This window comes from Psammomys obesus, unplaced genomic scaffold (assembly GCF_907164565.1).
Source record: "Psammomys obesus unplaced genomic scaffold, mPsaObe1.curated_primary_1811, whole genome shotgun sequence".
NCBI classification, from domain to species: Eukaryota; Metazoa; Chordata; class Mammalia; order Rodentia; family Muridae; genus Psammomys; species Psammomys obesus.
Window position 1 is genome coordinate 2,734,667 of NW_026590571.1, and position 25,502 is coordinate 2,760,168.

General features: G+C 42.8%; 1 protein-coding gene across 1 annotated transcript; it reads left to right on the forward strand.

Annotated features, from left to right (window-relative positions):
* Nucleotides 1-3,790: 3,790 nt before the first annotated feature.
* On the forward strand, nucleotides 3,791-25,502 carry Tbc1d25 (TBC1 domain family member 25). The gene is made up of 6 exons (XM_055607927.1): nucleotides 3,791-4,069; nucleotides 5,477-5,586; nucleotides 6,801-6,955; nucleotides 23,158-23,285; nucleotides 23,433-23,621; nucleotides 23,899-25,502. Exons 1-6 carry the CDS (start codon nucleotides 3,947-3,949, stop codon nucleotides 25,258-25,260), a joined length of 2,067 nt encoding a protein of 688 aa, XP_055463902.1. The 5' UTR covers nucleotides 3,791-3,946; the 3' UTR covers nucleotides 25,261-25,502.

A 25,502-nucleotide genomic window follows, 5' to 3' on the forward strand; every position in this document is an offset into this window, starting at 1 on the left:
AATAAATAAATAAATAAATAAATAAATAAATAAATAAATAAATAAATAAATAAATAAAAGGGCTGGAGACAGATCCATGGTAGAGTATTTAGCTAGCTTGTGCAAGGTCCTCCATTTAATCCCCTGTACAACAAACAAAAGCCATTTGTTTTCTCAGTTCTGGAGGCCAAAAGTTCATGTTCATTGTGTCATATGTGATTTGTCAGGAGGCTGCTCTCCTTGGCTTGCAGGTGGCTATGTCTTACTGTGTCTTCTTAGGGTCTCCCACTTTGTATACTATGTCTGTGTCCTAATTGCTTCCTGTCAGGGCACCAGCCGGATTGTCATGAGAGCTTAACCTGTCGGCCTCATTTTAACTTAATCATCTCTTTTAAAGCCCTGTCTCGAAATATAATCAGAATATAAGTTACGGGGAGTTAGAACTTCAACATGAAATATTTTGGACCTGCCTTATCCTGTTCACTTGTCCAATACATATCCCCCAGCACTAACTACATAGAACCACAAAAAACACCCACTACTCACTGTAAAAATTCCTACTACAAAGCCTAAAGAGCCCCAATCTCTTTGGGACATGATGGCAGACACCTTTAATCCTACTCCTGGGAGGCAGAGGCAGGCAATCTCTGTGGCTATTACACAGTCAAAGCCTGTCTGGAGAAAACAAACAAACAAAAAGATCTCCAATCTCTAGCCCCTACAGACACCACTCATTCATGGACCCCATCACTTCCTGCATGAGCTTCATCACGTCATAATTCATATCACTCCACAGACTACCCACTATTCTCCTTACAGACCTCTCCCTGACCCTGCATCAATTTGCTTTCTGGCCCATAATCACTCATTCCACAGCCTCAGTCATCATGAACCATTAAATCTCTCACTGCAAAGGTCTTACTCTTCACCCCACAGATACCCTAGCATAATTCACTTGGCTACACCATGATTGTCCCTATGCATCACAACACAATATCCCATCACTCACCTTACAGGCCAGTACATAAGCTATCACTCCACAGCGCCTGCCACCTAACAGCATCTTATCAGCCTATAGACCCCTAACCACTCACCCTAAAAACAAACTACAATCCCCTATAGACTCATTCTTTGTCCCACGGGTTCCATCATTAACCCCGTCCTTACTTCTTAATGCCCATTATTCACTCCAAAGACTCCACCAGTTCATATATACCCATCACTACCCCCCAGAAAACCTCATCACTCAGCTGTCAGTCTCTTGATCACATCTATTGCAGGCCTCGTCACTGACCCCACAGACCTTCATTACACCCTATCTGTGTAAAGCTACACTTCAGTTCTAATCTTGGCTTTATGCAGGCTTTTGGGGTAAATCTGGAGAAATGTCTTTTTGTTGTTGTTGTTTAAAGCAAGGAAACTGTTTTAATAAGTACATTTCAAGAGGCAGCAGGCTAAACAGTGACAAGAACACCACCAGCAGGTCATGAAATCTGTCCTGCATAATTTCACCTTGATTCTCTCATTTCATATGCTGTTACTCAATCTCTTGCACTAAAGACACGCTGACTTTGCACTGCCACACACTAGGCACAGCCTCAATTTCTCTCCATTGTACTACCTATTATGTGCTACTTTACCCTTTGACCTTGAACTTCTTTCTCCACGGCTTTAATACTGACATTCCTTTATGGAGAGTGAAATGTAAAATAGTACTATCAATAATGTCTACCTCATTGAGTTTTGAATGCAGATAAAATAAATTGATATATGAAATCTGCCTGGCATATATGCTTTGTATTCGTTAAATAGAAGAATGAATACACAAATGAAAGGGAAAGTTCTCCTTAGAATAATAGCAAGGGTCTCTCTTTTTTTCCCCCTTGCTTCCAGTATCTTTCTGTCTTTGCCTAAGACAGAGACATCTTACCCTGTCAAAAGGGCACACCACCTTCAATGCTAATAGATTGATTATTCCTTTCTAATGTAGCTGAAATGAGAAGCACACTGTCAAACTGTTTCCCAGCAGGAAAATCCAGTAGTGTGTGTAGAACAGGAGAGACATACAAATAACCCTAGCTGCCTTTCATAAAAAGGCTGTTATTTCAAAAACTGAGATGTAGTTTTAATGTAGAATACCAAAGCAACAAATTATTTTAAAATATACCAAATTGAACTGGGGATATGAATCAGAATCACTGCTAGTGTGATTGCTAGCATGCACAAAGCTCTGGCTCTGATTTCCAGCAACCCAAGAAACTAGGCATGGTGATACTATCTGTAATCCTACCACTCAGGATCAGAAGCTCAAGGTTTCCTCCATCTATAAAGCAAGTTCCAGGCCAGCCTGGCCTACCTGAGATCATCTCAAAAAATAAATAATGGTTATGAGATGGCTCCACGGTTAAAAAATACCTGATGATCTGAGTTTGATCCACAGTTCTGGCATGGAGGAAGGAAGAGAACTGACATCTGAGAGTTGTCTTCTGTCTGTCTGTCACATGCATGCTGTGGCACATGCACACACACAATAAAATGTAATAAAAAATCTTAACTTTTCTGCTGGACGTGGTGGTGCTCACCTTTAATCTCAGCACTCTGGAGGAAGAGACAGGTGCATCCCCAGTTTCAGGTGAGTTCTGAGCCAGTTTGGTCTACATGGGGAGTTTTAGGCAAGCCAGGCTATAGAGTGAAAAACTGTCTCAATTTTTTTTTTTTCTCAAAAGAGCCTAAACCACTGGGCAATGGTGGTGGTACACACCTTTAATCCCAGCACTCAGAAGGCAGAAGCAGGTGGATCTCTGAGTTCAAGGCCAGACTGGTCTACAGAGTGGAGTCCAGGACAACTGTAGCTACACAGGGGAACCTTGTCTCAGGGAAAAAAAACCAAAAACAAAAAACGTAAGATGTGTTCAACCATCTAACCCTTACTTAACAAACACGCATTTTTGTTGTGATTGCAGTGCTGTGGGTCTCCTGTATGCTAGACATACACTCTATCAATGAGGTAAAAACCCAGACAGACAGAGTTTTATAACAGGGCTGACCTAAACAAGTTATAAGGATTGAATAAAACAAAGACTATGTAGGGCCAGCACTTTCGAGATGGAGTCTGAAGGATCAGGACAGCCTGAGCTATATGAAAATAAAACCTGGAAAAAACAACTTTTGAAGAAATGTAAGACTTCCAGAAAGCATAAAATACTTGCTTTTGGTAAATTACTTAATGACCTATAACAAGAGTTCAGAAGTGTGGAAAACTCTGTATGTGTAGTTCTTTGGATTCAAATGTAAATTATTTATTAAAAGACTCTGGGCATGGGCAAAGTGGTACACGACTATAAGTGCTTGAAGTCTGAGGTTTAAAAAAAAGCAAAAGCAAAAAACTTCGAATTAACCCGGGGAAATTAACGAGATTCTGTTTTTAAAAAAAAGAAAGAAAGAAAAGAAAAACTAAATACAAAAGTCTTTGGAGAAAGATTTTTTTCCCCTTCGGGGGAGTAATTTGAAGAGAAGTATAAGAATTTGATGACATCATCTGTCACAGAAGGCACTAGGCAACTCCAAGCCGGTCTTGGAACGTTGACGTCACCACGGTGTGGCTTCCTCCCCGCCCTCTTCTTTTTCTCGAACTGGTCGTCAGTTTACCACGCGGGTTCATGAATCCGGAAGTAGACAGACAAAACAACCGTGCCACGGGACCAAGACAGGCAGGACCCAGGCAGGCACTTGCACAAGGCAGTAAAAATCGAAATCTGGTCTCTGTAAGGCAGGGTTCTAGGCAAGAGCACGCTTGGCGCATGCTCAGAGGCGACCTCCAGCCCAGGTCAGGTGGGAGGGGCAGGGTCGTGTAACAACCTCTGCGCCTGCGTTCTGGCGCAAGGTGGGGCCGCGAGCTCCCGAACTGTAGGGTGTTAGCTAGGCTGGGGGGCAAGCTGCTGTTACCAAGACAGACAGTAGTGGCGAGATGGCAACAACCTCCGCGGCCTCGGACCAGGCATGCTCTGCAGCGCCCCCGCCCGTCGGGGGTGGCCAGGCTGCCGCGGCAGCTGAGGAGGAGGAGCGAGAGGTGGTACGGGTCCGAGTCAAGGTGAGGCTGGCGGCTGGTCGGCCAGCCTGCCTGGACACCACGTGAACGAAAAAACGGTGGCTGACATAGGATAGAGCACCTGACCTGAAATTTGGGGCGTTACTTAGAGAAGGGCGAGGTTTGAGAGCAGGTTAATGAAGGCTTAGGTCTTGGGGACACCTCCGTTGGGTGTGGAACTGGTATTAGGGGGGAAGGAGCCAATGGAGTGGATGGGTGGAGCCTACGGGTAGGGAGGTGGGTTGTAGGGTTAGAGGAGGGCCTCTGGAGTTCACAGGAATGGTGGAGGTGCTGTTGGCAGAAGGAGTCCTAAAGTCAGTCAACATATGGATGTTGAGAGGGGACTTTTATGCATGTTCTACCCCTGAGCCCACGTGCTTGTGGGAGGGGAAGAGTTAACCATAACAGTTAGATGTTTTGAACACTGGTATTATGAGAAAATAATAGATTGGGGTGTAGGGAGGTACTTTATCCAAGGTTGTATAAGAAAATCCCCCCAAAGAGGGTTCAAGGCACAGAGACCTGAATTTTAAAGAGAGAGAGAGTGTGTCAATATGTACATTTAGAATGGGAGAAGAGTTCTAGGTAGAGGGAACAGCTAGAGTAAAGGCTAGGAAGTAGAGATGAACTTGGTATGTTCCTGTAGGTTCCCATATTGTTGGAGGAGGAAGACTGAGGGCAAAAGTGATAAGACAATCGGGGCAGAGGAGAGCAGGTGAACAGCTTGTGATGCATACTCTGGGGAAGAGACCTGTTGCAATAATTCCAGCAGACCCTGAGTGGTGGCTCATGCTGGCATTGGCAGTGATGCTATTAGTGAGTGAGCCAGATGAAGTGGGAAGGGTGTTCAGACCAAGAGAGGTCAGCACACTCAAAAGTCTGGAGGAAGGTTTTACTTCAGGGAACTCTCAAGCAGTTTGATACTAGTAGAGCATAAAGTTCAAAATAAATCTGAGTGGAGGGAGGCCTAGCTAAGGTCTCTAGGTTTGTTGTTGAAAAGATTTGAGCATTGGGGTGTTACAGGGAGATTTACTAGATTGATTGCAGAATGGGGGGACTGGTTTTATTGTGGTCAGACTGGACATGGTGATTCTGGCAACCGTATTTGAGGCAATCTAGAAGGGTTGGACACCTAGACTATTGAAGTAGCCTTTGTTCCTGCTAGTCTGTTTTTGCAGAGCAGAAAACATGGACCCTGTAAAATTCACATCCTTTCTCTGCCCAGAACCTGTCTGTGGCTTCCCCTCACCCGGAACAAAAACCAAAGTCTCCACTATGGCCAAGAACATCCACCTAAATCTGGTCCCTGACCCCTCTTTGACCCTACCTTCTAATGCTGTATACCTGACCCAACTCTTTCCATGTGATGATGTGGCCCCTCGTGGCTTACCCCTTGTCTTCTTTCCCCAGAAATGTGAGAGCTTCTTGTCCCCGGAGTTCCGATCTTTTGCAGTAGATCCTCAGATCACATCGCTGGACGTGTTGCAGCACATCCTCATCCGAGCCTTTGACTTGAATGGGTGAGTGGGAGGATGAAACAGACCACTCATCTCGCCAGGGACTGGCTTTTGTGATTTTGTGTTTTTTTGTTTCACGTGTTTTTTTGTTTGGTTGGTTTTGGTTTTGGTTTGTTGTTGTTGTTGTTGTTGTTGTTGTTTTTTAATAATCCCATGATGAATATGTGTATCTTGCTTGGAATCTTTGGAAAAAAAAAGTCATAAACTAGCAGTGTGCTTTGGGTCTACAAGGTATGTACGTTTAAAACTTTCAAGTAATATTTTCAAAATGCCTCTCCAGACAGGTTTTACCAATACCATCAGCATAGAAAATGTTTTGCTGGGTGTGGCAGTGCACACCTTTAGTCATAGTACTCTGGAGGCAGAGGCAGGCAGATGTCTGACAGTTCAAGGCCAGCCTGTTCTACATAGTGAGTTCCAAGACAGCCAGAGCTATACAGTTTGACCTCTCAAGAAACCAAGATAAAAGATAATGTTTGTTTCATACCCTTGATCTCAATACTCTGGAGGCTGAAACAGGAGGATCAAGGCCAGTCAAGGATACATATGGAACTACCTCAAAAGGAAGAAAGAAAATAATGAAATTGCTTGCTTTCTTCATGCCCTCACAGACAGTGGTTACTATAAGACATTGCAAAATTTGTCAGTCTGATAGCTGAGAGGTGATATCTTTTGGGGGTAGATGTGATGGTGATTTTGTTGTGGTAGGCTGTCCTAGAGGAATATATGACTGTGGTAACAAATTTAAATAGTATGATATTGATGGATATTTCAGAGAATCCTTGGTTTATACTTCCATACATAGTTGCACAAGTGTGTTTGAAGAATAAATTCTTAGTCGCCTTTGTACATTTGTGCATTTTTGTTTTGTTGTAAAAAATAACAAACATACAGACTGCTTTTTTTTATGTAGTAAGAAGGCTGCTTTATTTCCACTTCTATCCCTCAACTACACTGTTACCGTCCCCACAGGGGACCAACATTTTACCAGTTTTCAGTGTGCCCTCCAGATATAAGCAGGTGTGTATCTGTTTCTATGTTTGTGTAACAAAGTGGATATAAATGACCTAACCTCAAGCTACCCGTAATCCTTAGCATAGTTCCTGGCAAATAGAAGGAAGTTGTTGTCAGTATGTTTCACATTACCTTCCTTGTTTTGTAAAACTGATCTTGAAGCTGCTGGGGATCCCAAGAGTTCCCTCATATCCTTTGTCCAGGAAGAAGAACTTTGGCATCAGCTACCTAGTACGGGACCGGCTAGGGCAGGAAGTTTTCCTTTCCCTCCTTTCTGATTGGGACCTCAGCACAGCTTTCGCCACTGCCTCCAAACCTTATCTGCAGTTGCGTGTGGACATTCGGCCCTCGGAGGACAGTGAGTACCCAGTGCCTTAGGGGAACTGCTGTAAGATCCAGATTTTCCCACGGGGTAATAATTCTATGCCTTACAATACACTCCTGGTAGGCCACAGGGACACAGTTGTTTTTTTATTTTTTTAATTATGTTTGAAGACCTGGGTTCAATCATCAGTACTTCCCCAAAAAGTTTGATTATAGTAATGGTAGTTATATATTTTAAATTCAAGTTCAAGGCTAGCCTGAGCTACAAAAGCCACCCTGTTTCAAAACAAAACTACAAAATAATTCAGGCTTTGGGGTTTTGAATTTTCAAATTAGGAATATTCAACCTATATTATCACATTGGCAATTAATTGGAAAACATAGCAATATGGTGATGGTTTCAGGGCTACTGAAGGAAAATATCCATGCTCTTGGGGAAAAACCATTTACATGTGAAAGGAGTAAAGTGCATGATGTTTCCAATTAATTTTACATGTAGAAGGAGCAAGAGAAAGCAAATGATGCACAAAAACTGTGGGTTCTGTATGAGGGCTATAAGAACAGGGTATTCAGACCACTCTCTTTTGCAATGTAAAACATGAAAGCTGGGCCTTGCTCATTCACAGATTAGGTAAACGCAGTGCCATAGAGTTACACAACCAGTTCCAGTGAACATTCTGATAGTTTTTGTTGTTGGTGGTGGTGTTTGTTTGTTTGTTTGTTTTTGTTATATAAAGGGTGTTTCACAGGTATGCCTGTGTACTTCGTGCATGCTTTGTGTTGGAGGAGGCCACAAGAAGGTATAGGATTTCCTAAACTGAAATTACAAATGGTTGTGAGCCACCTTCTGGGTACTGGGAATCAAAGCCTGGTCCTCTTGAAGAACAGCCAGATTTTTGTTTTGTTTTGTTTTGTTTTTGTTTTTTGAGCCATCTTTCCAGCCCCACCCAGTGTATTCTATTTGTTTGGGTTTTTAATTAATTTGTTTATTTGTGTTTTATATGCATTGATGTTTTGCCTGCCTGTACGTCTGTGTGAGGGTGTTGGATACCCTGGAACAGGAGTTACAGACAGTTAGGAGCTGCCATGTGGGTGCTGGGAATTGAACCCAGGTCCTCTGGAAGACCAGTCAGTGCTCTTAACTGCTGAGCCATCTCTTTAGCTCCTCTGTTTTTAACGTTTTTATGGGTTTGACTGTGTTTTTGTTTTTGGCAGTTTTTGAAACATTTATAGTATATGGCTTTAGCTAGCCTAGAACTTGCCATAGAAACCTGGCTGGCATCAAACTTACAGTGATTCTTCTGTCTATGCCTCCCAAGTGCTAAGGTAGGCATAACTCACCATGCGTGCTTGGCTGGGTTGTTGGTTGGTTTGTTTTGGTTCTAATAATTGAATACAAAGCCATGTTTGCTAGGTAAGTGTTGTACCACTGAACTATACTTTACCCTACCTTTTATTTTAAGATAGGTCTTACTAAGTTTCCTAGGCTGACCTAAAACTTAACATTTCTTTCACCCCAGCCTTATGAGTAACTGGAAATACCCTCTATATCCAGCAATGCCCAGCAATGCTAGATACTCAGAAAGTTTTCCAGCCACACATTTTGTTTATTGTGTGTGTGTATGTGTGTATTCATGTGTACATATGCACATGTGTACCATAACATATATGTGGCAGTCACACTCAGACTTGACAGCAAGTGCCTTTACCCACTAAACCAGCTTGCCAACTCAGCAAATTTTTTTTTGTTTTGCTTTGTAATTAAATGTTATGGAGTCATATAGTTCATAGCCTTAGATAACTTGTGTACTTATTTGGGATGACTGAGGCATTTTATTGACATCATGGTAAACATAAATAGCTAAATGGCCATTTAATATATAGTTATATAGTATAGTTAATTGTCCAGATAATCTTACAGAGCTAGGATGATGTACACCTTTAATCCCAGAAATCCAGGGACAGAGACAGGTGGATCTCTGTGAGTTTAAAGCCAGCATGATCTACATAGAGTGTTTCAGGACAGCCAAGACTAAAGAAAGAGACCCTGTCTAAAAAAAAAAAATCTTATAGGAGGGGGATTATTATTCTTCCATAAAATAGATGAAGAAACAGACCTAGAGAGGCATAAAATTGTCTGTGTTGCATAGATAGTGGAAGACAAAGTTTTGAACCCAGGAACACAGGCAGTTGATGATCTGGCTGCAGTCATTTTTTTTTTCCTGAACAGTTTGACTCTATGATATTTGGGGGTTTAGAGTGCAGGGGCCAGGCCTATTGGCACATGCCTTTGATTCTAGCACTCACAGAAGTAGAAGCAGACAAATCTATATGAGTCAAAGGCCATCCTGGTCTCTATATACATACAGAATTTCAGGACAGCTAATATTACATAGAGAGACCTTATTTAAAAAAGAAAAGACAAAAAGACTGGCCAGCTGGCAGCCTTCCCAGCAAGAGGATTACCATGACTCTCAAGTCAGCCTTCAAAAACAAACAAGCAGAGTGGGTGATGCACCTCTTTAATACCAGCATTTGGGAGGCAGAGACAGATGGATCTCTGTGAGTTCAAGGCCAGCTTGGTCTACAAAGTGAGTTCCAAGACAGCTAGGACTATGCAGAGACACCTGTCTCAAAACAAAGCAAAAATGCTTGGCAGCCTTGAGAAAGAGAAAGAGAGAGAGGTAGAGAAAGATAGAGAAAGGAAAGTAGGAAGAAATAGAAGAAAAGGAAGAAAGAAGTCAGACAGTAGGGCACAGAAATCTGTGTCAATAACCTGTCAGGGGCTGAAGAGAAGATTCAGAGGTTAAGAGCACTGGATGTTCTTCCAGAGTTCCTGAGTTCAATTCCCAGCAACCACATGGTGGCTCACAATCATATATAATGAGACCTGGTGTCCTCTTCTGGCATGCAGGTGTACATGCAGACAGAAAACTGTATACATAATAAATAAATAAATCCTTAAAAAAATAGCTTAAGTCAGCCACTTGAGTAATTCCTCAGGCCTTAGTTCCTTCACCTCTAATGTGGAAACAGTTGTACTATTTGAATAAATAGTCTTTCCAGCTGAGTAAGCACTGGGCAACCCAGCTGCATAAAAACTGAGAACATGCCAATGGAGCATAGAGTCAATGATACCTGAATTCACAGAAGCACATTTTAAAGGTTCTTTTCTCTGTGTTCATGTGTTTGTGTAAGGGTGTGTGTGCAAGTGAGTGTATGTGTATGTGTATGTGTATGTGTGCTCTCATGTGGGAAGACCAGAGTCATCATGAGTTTCTCAGTCATCATCCACCTTATTTTTTGAGATAGGTTTCTCCTTGAACCCAGAACTCACCGATTAGCTACATTGGCTGGTCATCAAGCCAAAGGATCCTCCTGCACTACTTCAAGGGCTGGGATTATAGGCCTACAACACTGTGCCTCTCATTTTAGATGGACTCTGGGGATTACTAGGGATCCACACTCGGGTCCTCTTGCTTATGTGGCAGCCACTTTACTGACTGAGACATCTTCTTAACCACAAACTTATCTATAAAAATAGTTTTTTATGGGCTAGAGTGATGGCTCGGCAGTTAGGAGTACTGGTGACTCTTCCATAGAACTTGGGTTCAGTTCTCAGCCCCACATGGCAATTTAAAACAATCTGTAACAGTCTGGCCTCTAAGGGTATTGCATGCATGTTGTGCTCAGACATATGCTCATAAAATATTTTTTAATTAACTCTCCAGTTATTGATGAATCAGTTCCTTCTCCACTGTTTCCAAAAGTGCTAACTTAGTTTCCAGGTTGCAGCATATGCATGCTGTTTCTGATTTTTTTTTTCTTACTCTGATCTCTTCATTTACTAACATTTTGTTTTATTTTGTTTTTTCTTTTTTTTTTTTAATATTTCAAGACAAGGTTTCGCTGTGTAGCCCTGACTGTCCTGGGCTCTTTGTAGACCAGGCTGGCCTCAAACTCAGAGATCTGCCTGCCTTTGCCTCCCTACAAACATACATTTATTTGTTTGTTTGTTTATTGAGAACAAAAAAAAACCCCAGCTCCCTGAAATCATGAGAGGATTCAAAAATGAATTGCCTTAAACTTATATTTTACTGTGTGTGTGTGTGTGTGTTTGTGTGTGTACCAAGACATACCTGTAAAAGTCAGATGACAGTTTTTCAAGAGCCCATCTGTCCTTTCACCTTGTTGAGGTAGAGTCTCTTTTTCCACTTGTTGTCCTACATATTCCAGGTTAGCTAGCCCATGACCTTCCAGGCAGTTCTCCATTCTCTACCACTGTCTCACGAAAAGAGTGCTGGGATTACAGATTTATACCACCACATCTGGATTTCTGAGGCTAGAACTCAGGCCACCAGACTTGTTGAGCCATTTCCCTAGCCCATCCCTGGCTTTTTATGCTTATGGCGGAGATCTACACTCTTATGCTTGTACAGCAAGCATTTCACCAATCGGCCCTATTTTATTTAACAGAATTAACTTGCCATACCACTAAAATGCAGAGGAGAGTACTAGGTGTATTAGCATATGCCTTTAATTCCAGCATTAGGGAGGCAGAAGTGAGTTGGAAGCCACTTCTACACCAGCCAGGCCTATACAGTGAGATCTTGTTTCAACAACAACAACAAAAATCTGCTGTCTGCTGGGCATAGTGGGCCATGCCTATAATCCCAGCCATAGGGAGACAGACAGATTTCTATGACTTAACCAGCCTGGGCCACCTAGTGAAATCCAGGACAGCCAGGGTTATGTAGAAAGACTCTGGACCAAAACAAAAAAACAAAAAAAAAAACAAAAAAAAAAAAAACAAACATAAGAAACAAAAAACTCTGATGGGGAATTTTACTGGAGTTACATTTTTGTTGGTGGTGTTGAAACAGTGAGACAGGGTCTTTTTGTGTAGCCCTAGCTGGCCTGGAACTCGCAGAGATCTGTCTGCCTGCCTTTCCTCCCAAGTGCTGGAATTAAAGGTGTACCCAGAGTCTTTTGATGAGAACTGATAGACTAAGATCAGAAAGAAGGAGAGGAGGACCTCCCCTATCAGTGGACTTGGGGAGTGGAATGCATGCAGAAAGGGGAGGGAGGGTGGGATCGGCAGGGGAGGAGGGAGGGGCTCATGGGGGGATACAAAATGAATAAAGTGTAATTAATAATAAAAAAAATAAAAAAAATAAAAAAAATAAAAAAAATAAAAGATTTAAAAAAAAAAAAGGTGTACCCAGCCTTTAAATTAAATGATTTAAAGAAACAAAATTTAGCGACTAAGAGAGAATACTTCAATAGCAGAGGACCCAAGTTTGGTTCCCACCCCCCATGTTAGGTGGCTCACAGCTGCCTATAACACCAGCTCCACGGCGATCTGAAGTTTCTGGTGTCAGCAATGGCACCCACACACAGTCAATTGAGAATTATAAAAAAAAATTTAAACAAATGGAGTACAGTAAAGAAACCCGAATAGCTGCTCCATGGGTGAAAAGGGGAAAAGTTTTTTCCAAACTGACAAGGCTGTCACTAGGGAAAGCAGAAAGAAGTGACTGGGGTAGGGATGGGGTTGGGGGTTCTCCTTGGTTAAATGAGAACAGGAAGCTGCAAGGAATAGAGCCTGTGAGCTGGGACAAGGCCTTGTGAGTCCAAGACTGAGGGAGCCTAGATGCTAGCATTGACTCTGACTTGCTTATAGGCACCACAGTCAGTTTTGCCAGAAGTAAGAATGTTTCCTTTTAGCAATGTTTCTTCAAGCCCCTGAGGAAATACTGTCTTCTGTCTAAATGCCTCACCTTGGGAAAAGGAATTTCTTACAAGACTAGACAAGAAACTCTTTAGTAACCAATTAAACACATTCACCTTATTAAAAAAAATGAGGCCCAGGAGGCTGAACATTTGATGGGACCTTCCTGGGCTATAGATGAGTTCAAGGCCAGCCTGGGCATGTGTGAGTGTGTGTGGAGTGGGGGATGAAGCTCAGTGGTGGAGCATTTGCCTAGCATTTGCTAAGCCTTGAATTCAATACCCAGTATGGAAATATTTAAATGTGTTTTTTTTCTTTTGGTTTTTTAAGACAAGGTTTCTTTTCTTTTCGGTTTTTCTAGACAGGGTTTCTCTGTGTAGCCTTGGCTATGCTTGATTCACTTTGTAAACCAGGATGGCCTTGAACACAGAGATCTGCCTGCCTCTCTCTCCCAAGTGCTGGGATTAAAGGCATGTGTCACCACCACTAACCCCCAGTCTGTCTATTTTTTTTAAGGTTAATTTTATTATTTTTACTCGTGTGTGTGTGTGTGTGTGTGTGTGTGTGTGTGTGTGTGTGTAAATAATGCCACATGTGCACCTTCCAAGGCCAGAAGAGGCCATCAGATTTCCTAGAGCTGGAGTTACAGGTGGTTGTGAGCCACCCAACATGGGTGCTGTCATCTTAATTACTGATTGATCTCTTCAGCCCCCTTATATTTTTTATTGGTTTGTTATAGGATGATTTTGCCCTATATAAACAAAAAAAAAATTTTGCCATGCAGTAATAGTGCACACCTTTTTAAAATTTTTATGGCTTTTTTACTTTTCATATTTTTAATTAATTTTTATTTTTTTATATTAATCACAGGTTATTCACTTTGTATCCCAGCCATTGCCACCTCCTTCATTCCCTCCCAACCCCACCCTCCCTCCCTCATCTCCTCCCTCCCTCCCTCATCTCCTCCCTGCCCCTTTCCAAATCCACTGCTAGGGAGGTCTTCCTCCCTGAAACTTTAATCCCAGCATTTGGGAGACAAAGGCAGGTGGCTTTGAGTTTAAGGCTAGCCTGGTCTACAGACTGAGTTCCAGGACAGCCAAGCCTACACAGAAAAATCCTGTCTCGAAAAAACAAGAACAAACTCAAACCACTGATTTGAAATGCTACTCTTTTTATAGATTGGGTTCCCATATACATTTAAATTTATTTGGGGTCTTCCTCTTGCATTCTGTGGACTGGCTCCGTTTGTGTTAAATATTTTTGTTTTGTTTTGTTTTGTTTTTGAGACAGGGTTTCTCTGTGTACCCTTGGCTCTCCTGGATTTGCTTTGTAGACCAGGGTGGCCTTGAACTCATAGAGATCTGCCTGTCTCTGCCTCCCTGAGTGCTGGGATCACAGGTATGCGCCACCACACCTAGCTTTGTGCCAGCTTTAACACTATGTATGTGTGTTTTAATTTTTTATGTATATGGATGTTTGGCTATGTATGCTATGTACCATGTACATGCCTGGTGCCCTTGGAGACCAGAAGAGGGCATCAGATACCATAAAACTGGAATTGCAGGTGATTGTGAGCCACTATGTGGTCACTGGGAATAGAACCCAGTGCCTCTGGAGAAACCAGTGGTCTTAAACACTGAGCCATCTCTTTAGCCAAATGTGTATGTATATATGTATGTATGTACGTATGTATGTATGTGTAAAGTGTGTGTGTGTATAATGTGTGGCCCTGGCTGGCCTCAAACACACAGAGGTTCACCATCTTCCTACCACTTTCTTCCTAAATCCTGCTGGGATTTAAGGTGTGTGCTACCACACAGGGATAACACAATTATTTTTAATGACAATGATTTTATGGTCAGTTTCAATTAAAGCTTTTGCCATCCTTTGGATGTTCTGTTTCTTAGCTATTCTTAACCATGAATTTGTTCATGTGAACTTTAAAATAATTTCATCCAGTTTCAGGGGGGTAAACATTAGAATTCTGGTTGGTATTACACTGGATTTATATATATTAGTTACAAGTTTGGCAGTTTTGACAAATTTATGATAAAGAATAGAGTATGTGTCATATATATTATGCAATACCTCAGACAGGGTTTGGGCCTGAAGCCCATAATGAAATGCTTGGATGTGTCTGCAGGAAATGTGTGCACATTCACCCAAAGTCGGTTATATAAAGACTATTTATAGCCTCATGTTGGTCCATGTTAGGTTTTGCCACTAGACAAGTTTGTGCATGCAGAAATTCTTTGCCTGTTTCTGAATGTGTTTTCAATTTTCCTGTTGTATATCCGTATAAACAGAATGCTTCTCTTTTCCTGTTAACCCCTTTTGGCCTATGATAGGACATTTGTTCTCTCCCTCCCTTTCTCTCTCTCTCTTCTCTCTGTTCTTCTGTCTTTCTCTCTCATCTTTTTCCTCTCCAACCGCTCTCTTGGTTTCATATAGCCTAAGCTGACTTCGAACTTCTGGTCCTTCCTTGGCTACCTCCCAAGAACCAGGATTATAGGTATATATAGGTATGTACCACTACACTTGGCTGAGTGAGGCTCTTTATGACATTCATACTATTGCTGTAGCTTTCTGTTTATGTGTGCCAGCTTTACCTTCAAGTTTCTTTAATTTAATTTTATTTTTTTTCTTCTTCTTTTCCTTTTTTGAGAAAGAGTTTTTCTGGGTAGCTCTGGTTGTCCTGGAACTCACTCTGTAGACCAGGCTGGCCTTAAACTCAGATCCACCTGCCTCTGCTTCTCGAGTGCTAGGATTACAGGCATGTGCCTCTACTCCTGGCCAAAGTTGTTTTTTTTTTTTTTTTTTTTTAATTTTCAACCTCACCCTCCCACCCACCCTGCTTTTTTATTTTAGTTTATTTACTTTTATATCACAAGGGTTTCCCTTCCCTCCTCTCCTCTCAGTCCCCTCCACTCCCTCTCATTTCCCCTTCTCCTCTCCATTTCACCCCAGAAAAAAAGAGATACATCATCAACCTTCCCCAGCACATCAAGTCACATCAGAACTGAGCATATCCTCATCCCCTGAGGCCAGGCAAAGCAGCCCTGCCAGGGAGAAGTGATCCAAAAACAGGCAATAGAGTCCATGTTAAAAACTGCCCCTCATAACACACTCGCCAGGTGCCCCCTAATGAAGACCAAGCTGTCCATCGGCCACATATGTGCAAGGGGCCCTAGATACAGAGCATGCATGCTCCTTAGTTGATGTCTTAGTCTCTGTAAGACCTCATGGATCTGGTTAGTTGTCTCTGTCTTCTTGTGGTGTTCCTGTCCCCTCCAGGTCTTTCCATGTTCCTCCAACACTTTCAACACTTCCACAGGACACCCAGAGCTCTGCCCCATGCTTGGCTGCAAGTCTTAGCTAGCATCTGTTGTGTCTTGACCTGCTGCTGGCTAGAGCCTCCCAGGTGACAGTCAAGTTAGGCTTCTATCTGTAAGTATAGGAGAGCATCATTAGTACTGTCAGAGCTGGCTCTCTACCATGGGGTGGGTCTCAGGTTGGGCCAGTTATTGGTTCAATCTTTTCTCAAACTTTGTTCCCTCTTTATCCTTGCACTTCTTGTAGGCAAGGTAATTTTCGGATCAAAGGTTTTATTGGTGGGTTGTTATTTTCTTCCTTCGACTAGTCGTGCCTGGCTAAGAGGTGGTCACTTCAGTCTTCATGTCTCCCTCTGTTAGAGGAGTCTCAGAGTCATACCCATATCCTTCCAGGAGCTTATCCTGTCGCAAGCCTCCAGCCTGACAAAGAGATGCCCCCCTGCCTCAGCTTCCCTTCTTGTTCCTAGCCTTCTGACCTCTGTTCTCCCCACATCTGATCCTCACCATTGTTTCCCTTCACATTCTATCCTCTGCCCAGTTTTCTGTCTTCATTCACTTCTGCAGTCTATTCTTTTTGCCCTTCTGAGTGACATTCAGGCACCCTCCCTTATGCCATCATTGTTACTTAGCTTCTTTGCATCTGTTGATTGTAGTATGTTTATCCTGTACTATAGGACTAAAATCCACTTATAAGTGAGTACATACCATGTGTCTTTCTGGGTCTGAGTTACCTCACTCAGGATGATTTTTTCTAGTTCCATCCATTTGCCTGAAAATTTCATGATTTCTTTGTTTTTAATAGTAGTATTCTATTGTCTAAATGTACCACCGTTTCATTATCCATTCTTTAGTTGAGGAACATCTAGGCTATTTTCAATTTCTGACTATTACGAATAAAGCTGCTATGAACATAGTTCAGCAAATGTCCTTACCATATGGTAGAGCATCTTTTGGGTATATGCCCATGAGTGGTATAGCTGGATCTTGAGGTAGCTCTATTCTCAATTTTCTGAGAAAACGCCAGATTGATTTCCAAAGTGGTTGTATAAGTTTACATTTGGACCAGAAATGGAGAAGGGTTCCCCTTTCTCCAAATCCTTGCTAGCATGTGTTGTTACTTTAGTTTTTTATCTTAGCCACTCTAACTGGTATAAGATGGAATCTCAGAGTCATTTTGATTTGCGTTTTCCTGATGACTAAGGATGTTGAGCATTTCTATAAGTGCTTCTCAGGCATTTGATATTCCTCTGTTGAGAATTCTCTATTTAGCTCTATGCCTTTTTTTTAATTGGGTAATTTGATTTGTTGATGTTTAATTTCTTTTTTTCTCTTTTTTTAAAAAAAGATTTATTTATTATGTATACAGTGTTCTGCTTGTATATACACCTGCATGCCAGTGGAGGGTAACAGATCACATTATAGATGGTCATGAGCCACCACGTGGTTACTGGGAATTGAACTCAGAACCTCTAGAAGAGCAGTCAGTGCTTTTAACTGCTAAGCCATTTCTCCAGCCCTGATGTTTAGTTTCTTAAGTTCTTTGTATATTTTGGATATTAGCCCTCTGTCTGATGTAGGATTGGTGAAGATCTTTTCCCAATCTGTAGGCTGCCATTTTGTTATTTTGACAGTGTCCTTTGACTTCTAGAAGCTTTTCAGTTTCATGAGGTCCCATTTATTGATTATTGATATCAGTGCCTGTGCTATTGGTGTTCTGTTCAGGAAGTTGTCTCCTAAGCCAGTGAATTACATATTTTTCCCCACTTTGTCTTCTAATAGAAGCAGAGAACTGAACTTCATTCCTGTACAAGAATAGCAAGTGCTCTTAACCACTGAAGTCTCTTCTCTAGCCCAATATTTATGCATTTTTAGATACTTGACAGTGAATTTCTTTTTGTTATTTTGAGACAGGGTTTTGCTGTCTCGAAGGCTGGCTGGCCTTTAAGTCAGTATGTAGTGCAGGCTAAGTTCAAAATCAAAGCAGTCATCCAGTTTGAGCCTCCTGAGTGTTGGAATTACAGATATAAGCCACCATGCATGGTGGTTGGCAAAGTGTAATTTTTAAATAAATAGAAGTATACTTTAATGGTAAAAATGTCACATAATATGCCTGGCTTGGTGGTACACCCCTTTAATCCTAGCACTCAGAAAGCAGTCAGCTTTTATGAGTTTGAGGCCAGCCTAGTGTATATAACAAGTTCCAAACTAGCTTGGGCTACATGGTGAGACTCTGTCTCAAAACAAATGAAATAAAATGTCGAAATAAATACTGTATCCAAAAACAGTAACATCATTACTTAGTATCAAATATGATATACTACACCTAATTCTGTTGCTACACTTTGATACAGCTAGCAGCGAGGATTTATTTACAGAACAGTCATCACAAACTCAGGAGTGGTGTGTTGTGCTTCAGTAGCTATGTCATCAGTAGTAGTTTTTCATCTCTATTGTAACCTGTGAGACCACCGTCATGTATGTGGTGTTCATTTGCCAAAGAACTTCTTGTTCTCCTCTAATAGGGTGTGTGACTTAAATGTTAAAATGGTCAAAATGCTTCTCTTGAGCTAAAGTATAGATAGTTCAGTGGTAGAGGACTCATCTAGTATATCCAGCTCCATAGACACAAGCAGAAAAAGCCTTTCTTTGGCCAAATCAATTTGTATTTATCTTAGTTGGGTGTGGGCCCCTTGCATCTCAGGCTTTTTCAGTGCTTCACAGATGCTCGAACCCTTATCTTCTAGCCTCTAGAGTTGTACAGCAGAAGGCCATCTTCAAATGGACATTACATTAACATGTGAATAGGTTCTGAGGGGCCCATTAATGTATGTTAACTAGCTTCAGCCAATTGGTGAGCCATTTTTGCTTTTTCTTTCTTTCTCTTTTTCTTTTCTTTCTTTTTTTTTTTTCTTTTTTGGTTTTTGAGACAAGGTTTCTCTATATAGCTTTGGCCCACTTTATATACCAGGTTGGCCTCAAACTCACACAAATCCCCCTGCCTCTGTTTCCTGAGCACTGGGATTAAAGGCCCATCCTGAAATGGTCTTTTAAGTTTTTGTTTTTAGAAGAGCAGCCAATGCTCTTAACCACTGAGCCATCTCTCCAGCTCTTGGTGAGCCATTTCTTCAGAAAAATTTTCACCATACTTGTTGCCTATTTAATTCTAAGATCTCCACCTGATCATTTTTTTCTCTTCATTTTTATTATTTGTGTATGGGGTTTCCCAAGCTTGGCCTCCAGTTCTTTTTACTTTTTCACTGGAATCATTTAACCTTAACTATGTCTTGCTGTAGTTTCTTAATTTGGTAAGGAGTACAATATTCATCTCACCTGGGAAGTGTGTTAATGCTCTGATTATTGTTTTAGCAAGACCACAGTGGCAGCTAGCAAGGGGTTGGGGGTGGAGTGATGGGGGAACAGGGAGGGGTGGGGACAGAAATCGTACAAGGGATTAGTTAGGAAGGAGCAGTCTAAGGTATCTGGGGTGGTGGCTTAGATAGGGTTCACAAAGTGGATGAAAAATGAGGTGATATTGAAATGGTAATGATTTGGACTTGAGGACTGAGGGAGTGGGAGGGGGCAGGAATGGGTCAGGTTCCTGGCAATTGAACAGATGAAGCAAAAAGGAATAGCTGAGCTGGGAGTGCATCTCTTCCTATCCTTTGTGAGCCCTTTGTTTTGGAGTAACCTCAGAGACATTCATGGAGAGGCAGTGGCATCTAGACATGGCTTTGCTTTAATCCCATCACTCAGGGAGACAGAGGCAGGTAGATCTCTGAGTTTGAGACCAGCCTGCTCTACAAAGTGAGACGAGGACAGCCAAGGCTATACAGAGAAACCCCGTGTCAAAACAAAAGAAAGTGCTATGAGTCCATGAAAACACTGTTTAGGGCTGTCATTGACCTGCAAATGGTCTACTTAAACAAATAGAAGTTGATCTGTTTCATATAACTGTTTGTTTCACATAATTATTCATATAATGAAATTGCCATTGGATGTTTTCTGCTTTTGCAACACTGTGATGATGTCTTGAACCTGGCAGTTCATGCCTGAAATCCTAGAACTCAGGAAGCTGAATTATAAGGATCACCATGAGTTCAAGGACAGCCTGAGCTACAAAGTTAAGTTCCAAGTCAGCCTGGATTAGAGTGAGACCCTGTCTCAAAACATTTTTTTCAAACCTAAATTCAGGCTGAGGCTGAAGGTCCCTGGTAGAGTGTTCTTCACATACATGGTCTCAGGTTCCATCCCTAGTACACAGGCACACTTACACACACACACACAAAGGATCCATGGTGGCTGAGGTGGTTCCACGGTCAAGAGTGCTTACTGGGGTGAGAAAGCTCAGCCAGTAAAGGTATTTGTCACCAAGCCTGACAACCTGAGTTCAATTTCCAAGATCCACAGGGTAGAGTGAGAAAAGTGACTCCCATAGGTTGTCTTTAACCTCCACACATGCACTGAGGCTCATCCATGTACCTACACAGCAAATAAATGTAAACTTTCTTGGTTTATTTTTGTTGTTATTGTTTTGAGACAGGGTTTCTTTGTATAACCCTGGCTGTCCTAAAACTTGCTCTGTATACTAGGCTGGCCTCAAACTCAGAAATTTGCCTGTCTGCTTCCTGAGTGCTAGGATTAAAGGCATGGCTCACAACCTTTAATTCCAGGAGGAGAATCCAATGTTTTTTGCAGGCTCCTACACTCTGTAAAAACACATACTCACTGCTGGGCTTGGTGGTGTGCACCTTTAATTCCCTGCACCAGGGAGGCAGAGGCAGGTGGATTTCTGAGTTTGAGGCCATCCAGGTCTACAAAGTGAGTCCAGGACAGCCAGGGCTATTACACAGAGAAACCCTGTCTTGAATAAAGAAAAAAATAAAAAGGTGCATACTCATATACGTAATTAATAGTAAAAGTAAAACAAAATCTTCCTGGGTTGGAGCCATAGTTCAGCTCCATAGTTAAGAGCATTGGCTTCTTTTCCCAAAGACCCAGGTTCAAGTCCCAATACCCACATGACTGCTCACAACTGTCTATTTTAACTCCAGTCCTGAGAGATCTGATGCCCTCTCTTCTGGCCTCCCTGGGCTACTAGGTATGCATGTGGTACACAGACGTACATGCAGGCAAAAACCTGTACACCTAAACAGAATTTTTTTTTGAGACAAGGTTTCTCTGTGTAACCCTGCCTATCCTATAATTCACTTTGTAGACCAGGTTGGCCAAGAACTCAGAGATCCACCTGCTTCTGCCTCTCGAATGCTGGGATTAAAGGCATGAACCACTACTGCCTAGCTTCTTTTTAATTTGAAAGGAAAAAATAAAAATGGAATCTTGGCCATTGCTGCTGCAGCCACATCATACTTGAAATGAGAAGAGTGATGAGGAAGAGATCTTAAGCAAAGGGGGAGAGGAGAATGGAATACATGTGACATGGAAGCAGAGATCAGCAAGAGGAGGGCAATAGGGAGGGAGATGAATAAGAACAAAGTATTTTCATATATGTTTATGAAAACCTCATAATGATAAAACACTTAATTTAACACATAAAAGGAAACTATAAAACAAAAAGGACACAAGGGGGAAATAAAGATAGAGAAGGAAGAAATTTCTGCCACTGTTTCATGGGCCAGGAGCGGCTAAGGTCAGGCATAGCAAATTCCCTTTGTCTAACATACACAACATACCTCTCCACTAACACTTTTTCTAAGCTGGGTCTGGACTATGGGGTAAGGTAAATGAGGCTGTGATCCTAGGAATAGGAATTTATTACTTCCTAGTTGTAGAATCTTGGTCACTAACTAGTTGTTCCAAACCTTTTTGGTCATTTTCTGTAAAAGAAAAATGGTAATCATAATTTCTATCATTTTGGTGGGGAAAACTATTGTGAATGTAAGATGAGGAGTGTTGGCTCTCAGACTTTGGGCATGGGATTCACATTCCACTTCTTTCATTCACTAGGGGGCCCTTGAACAAGTAAATATCTATAGACCTGTTTCCTCATCAAAAATAAGGATAAAGCCAAGTGAGGTGGCACACACCCGGTCATTTAATTCCACGTACGCCAGAGGCTAACGCATAAGGAGGTTTAAAACCCTGCCAGGACTGGAATAAGTTCAAGGCCAGTCTGGGTAACTTAATGAGACACCGTCCCCAAAAAAGGTGTTTTAGTCCCAGCACTCAAGAAGGGAGGCAGAGGCAGGTGGATCTCTGTGAGTTCGAGGCAAGCTTGGTGTACAAAGCAAGTCCAGGATAGCCAAGGCTACACAGAGAAAAAACAACAACAAAAAAGGTGTCTTTCAAAAGGCCTCATGATATAGCTCAGCAGCAAAATACTTGTACAGCACATGTATACCCTGGGTTTGAATCCCCAGGACTATTCTCTCCATACGCACAAAAATATATTTTAAAAAGAATACTAGCTAGTACTTCCATAGTATCGAGTATAAGGACCTGATTTATTTTATTTTTATTGGGGGGAGTACACATTGTCACGGTGCATGTGTTCTACTGTGTGAGTTCCAGAGATTAAACGTAGGTCATCAGGCTTCGTGGCAAGTGCCTTTTCTCACTGAGCCATCTCACTGGTCCCCAAGTTTTTTATTTATTTATTTTTGTTTTTTATTTGTTTGTTTTGAGACAGGGCCTCATTATATAGTTCTGGCTATCCTGGAACTCTCACTGTAGACCAGGCTGGCCTCAAATTCACAGAGATCAGTCACCCTGCCTCTGTCTCTCAAGTGTTGGTATCAAAGGCGTGCCAGGTCCTCAAGTATTTTTTAAAGGAGGTAGCCTCATTATATAGTCTAGTGTGTGTTTGTCTGTGTCTGTGTCCATCTTCCTGTCTCTGTCTCCAGGAACTGTATATTACAGGCCTGCATTACCAGGCTCAACAAACATTATTATTTCTTAAGGTTAATCCCTTGTCCCAGTGTCTTGCACTCAATACATATTACTTAAATCATTAAAATATTAAAGGCTTTCCAGCCATTTTGTGAAATATTTCCCATGTAAAAACTGTTCATGGCTGATTTTTTTAACATTGTTTGGATGAAACAGAGACGAGGAAATAGATGTTTATTGCCCTGTTGGTAGCTAAGCTTTAGAAAAGGAACCCTGTGATCTGGGTTCACATTTCTGTTCTTATAGTGCTTCACTTTGTACGTTCAGGCCCATTGCTGGAAGACTGGGACATAATTAGCCCTAAAGATGTCATTGGATCCGATGTGTTACTGGCTGAGAAGCGACCCTCACTGACGACAGTTGCCTTGCCTTTTACACAATCCATCCTCTCTCAGGTGATTTCAGGAGATGGGGGGGGGGTTCACTTTAGCTGTGGTTGGAGGGAAGGGCCTATCTGGAATTCCCATTCCTGAGCTTGCTGGTTGGCATCTGCCCTAAACCTCCACAGGTAACCTGTAGCTTCCGTCTCCCCTTCCTCCCAGGTGGGTCGTACATTGTCTAAGGTCCAGCAGGTGCTGAGTTGGTCTTATGGGGAAGATGTCAAGCCTTTCAAGCCACCACTGAGTGATGCTGAGTTTCACACATACCTGAACCATGAAGGCCAGCTTTCCCGTCCTGAGGAGTTGCGCTTACGGATCTACCATGGCGGAGTGGAGCCTTCACTTCGAAAGGTGAGTTGCCTCAGTCACTGACTGCATCCATCACTCTGTGGTCACTGGTAGCTTGGTAGATACGTTCAGTGGAACATACTGTCATAGGTACAGTAGAAAAAAATCCAAGGAAGGGGGTTCTGTGTCAGGTAGGTCTTAAGAGTCAGTGGCAGGAAGGCAAACCTATTACGAGGAGGACAGAGGACACAAGAGACAGGGTGTGTGGTGACTCATTGACATGGGTGTGACAACTCCATAGTTGAAGCTGAACTTCATATTTTCTTTTGTCTCTGGCTAGGTGGTATGGCGGTACCTCCTGAATGTGTACCCAGATGGGCTAACGGGCCGTGAGCGGATGGACTACATGAAACGTAAGAGCCGAGAGTATGAGCAGCTCAAAAGTGAGTGGGCCCAGAGAGTGAACCCTGAAGACCTGGAGTTCATCCGCAGCACAGTCCTCAAGGATGTCCTTCGCACAGACCGAGCCCACCCCTACTATGCAGGGCCTGAGGATAGTCCACACCTACGGGCCCTGCATGACTTGCTCACCACCTATGCTGTTACTCATCCACAGGTATCATACTGCCAGGGCATGAGTGACCTGGCCTCACCCATCCTTGCTGTCATGGACCATGAAGGCCATGCCTTTGTGTGCTTTTGTGGCATCATGAAGCGCCTGGCTGCCAACTTCCATCCTGATGGCCGTGCCATGGCCACCAAGTTTGCCCACCTCAAACTGTTATTGAGACATGCTGACCCAGACTTCTACCAGTACCTGCAAGAAGCAGGTGCCGACGACCTCTTTTTCTGTTACCGCTGGCTGCTGCTGGAGCTTAAGCGTGAGTTTGCCTTTGATGATGCTCTCCGAATGCTAGAGGTCACCTGGAGTTCACTGCCCCCTGACCCTCCTGAACATGAAGTGGAGCTTGTCGGACCTCCCAGCCAAGTGGCAGACACTGGCTTTGGTAGCCACAGGGGACGAGCAGTACGTCAGAGGCACATGCTGAGGCCTGCTGGTGGAGGTGGCAGTCCTTTTGAAGATGCTGTTGTTCACTTAGCTACATCTAGCCAAGGACCTAGTGGTGGAGGACGTCTCCTGAGACAGGCCAGCCTGGATGGTCTCCAGCAACTCAGGGATAACATGGGCCCCAGGAAGGACCTTCTGGTTCAACTATCCCACTCACCTACCCTAATTAGCTCTAAGTCTCTCTCTGAGCCGTTGCTGAACTCCCCAGATCCACTCCTCTCCTCCTCTTCTCGGCCCGATTCTCCATCTTCGTCATCTCCTCCATCTACCCAGGAGGCTTCTCCTTCTGGTGACATAGCTGTAGGATCTCCCTTGATGCAAGAGATAGGTTCTCCCAGAGACCCTGGGAAGTCCTTACCACCCCCACCTCCAATGGGCCTTCCTCCACCCCAGGAGTTTGGCCGAGGGAACCCCTTTATGCTCTTCCTCTGCCTGGCTATCCTGCTGGAGCACCGTGACCACATCATGCGCAATGGGCTGGATTACAATGAGCTAGCCATGCATTTTGACCGACTGGTGAGGAAGCACCATCTAGGCCGTGTCTTAAGAAGGGCCAAGGCTCTCTTTGCTGATTACCTACAGTCGGAAGTATGGGACTCAGAGGAGGGGGCCGAGGCCACAGCCCCATCTTGAATGTACTCCCTCCAACCTTCCAACCCCAACAACACTCCATAGTTTGCCATGAGAGCCTACACATGAGACTTTATTCCCTGCCTGCCGACCCCAGACATAGGAGCCTGGGGCCCTCTCTCCCCAGGTTTAAAACTGTGTGGTTCAGTGTTGGCGCTACTCCACAGAGGCTGTGGCCTCTTTTCTGTATTTGTTTTGTTTCTAAACTATACTTTGCACACACAAAGGTTACTGTGGTATTTGTG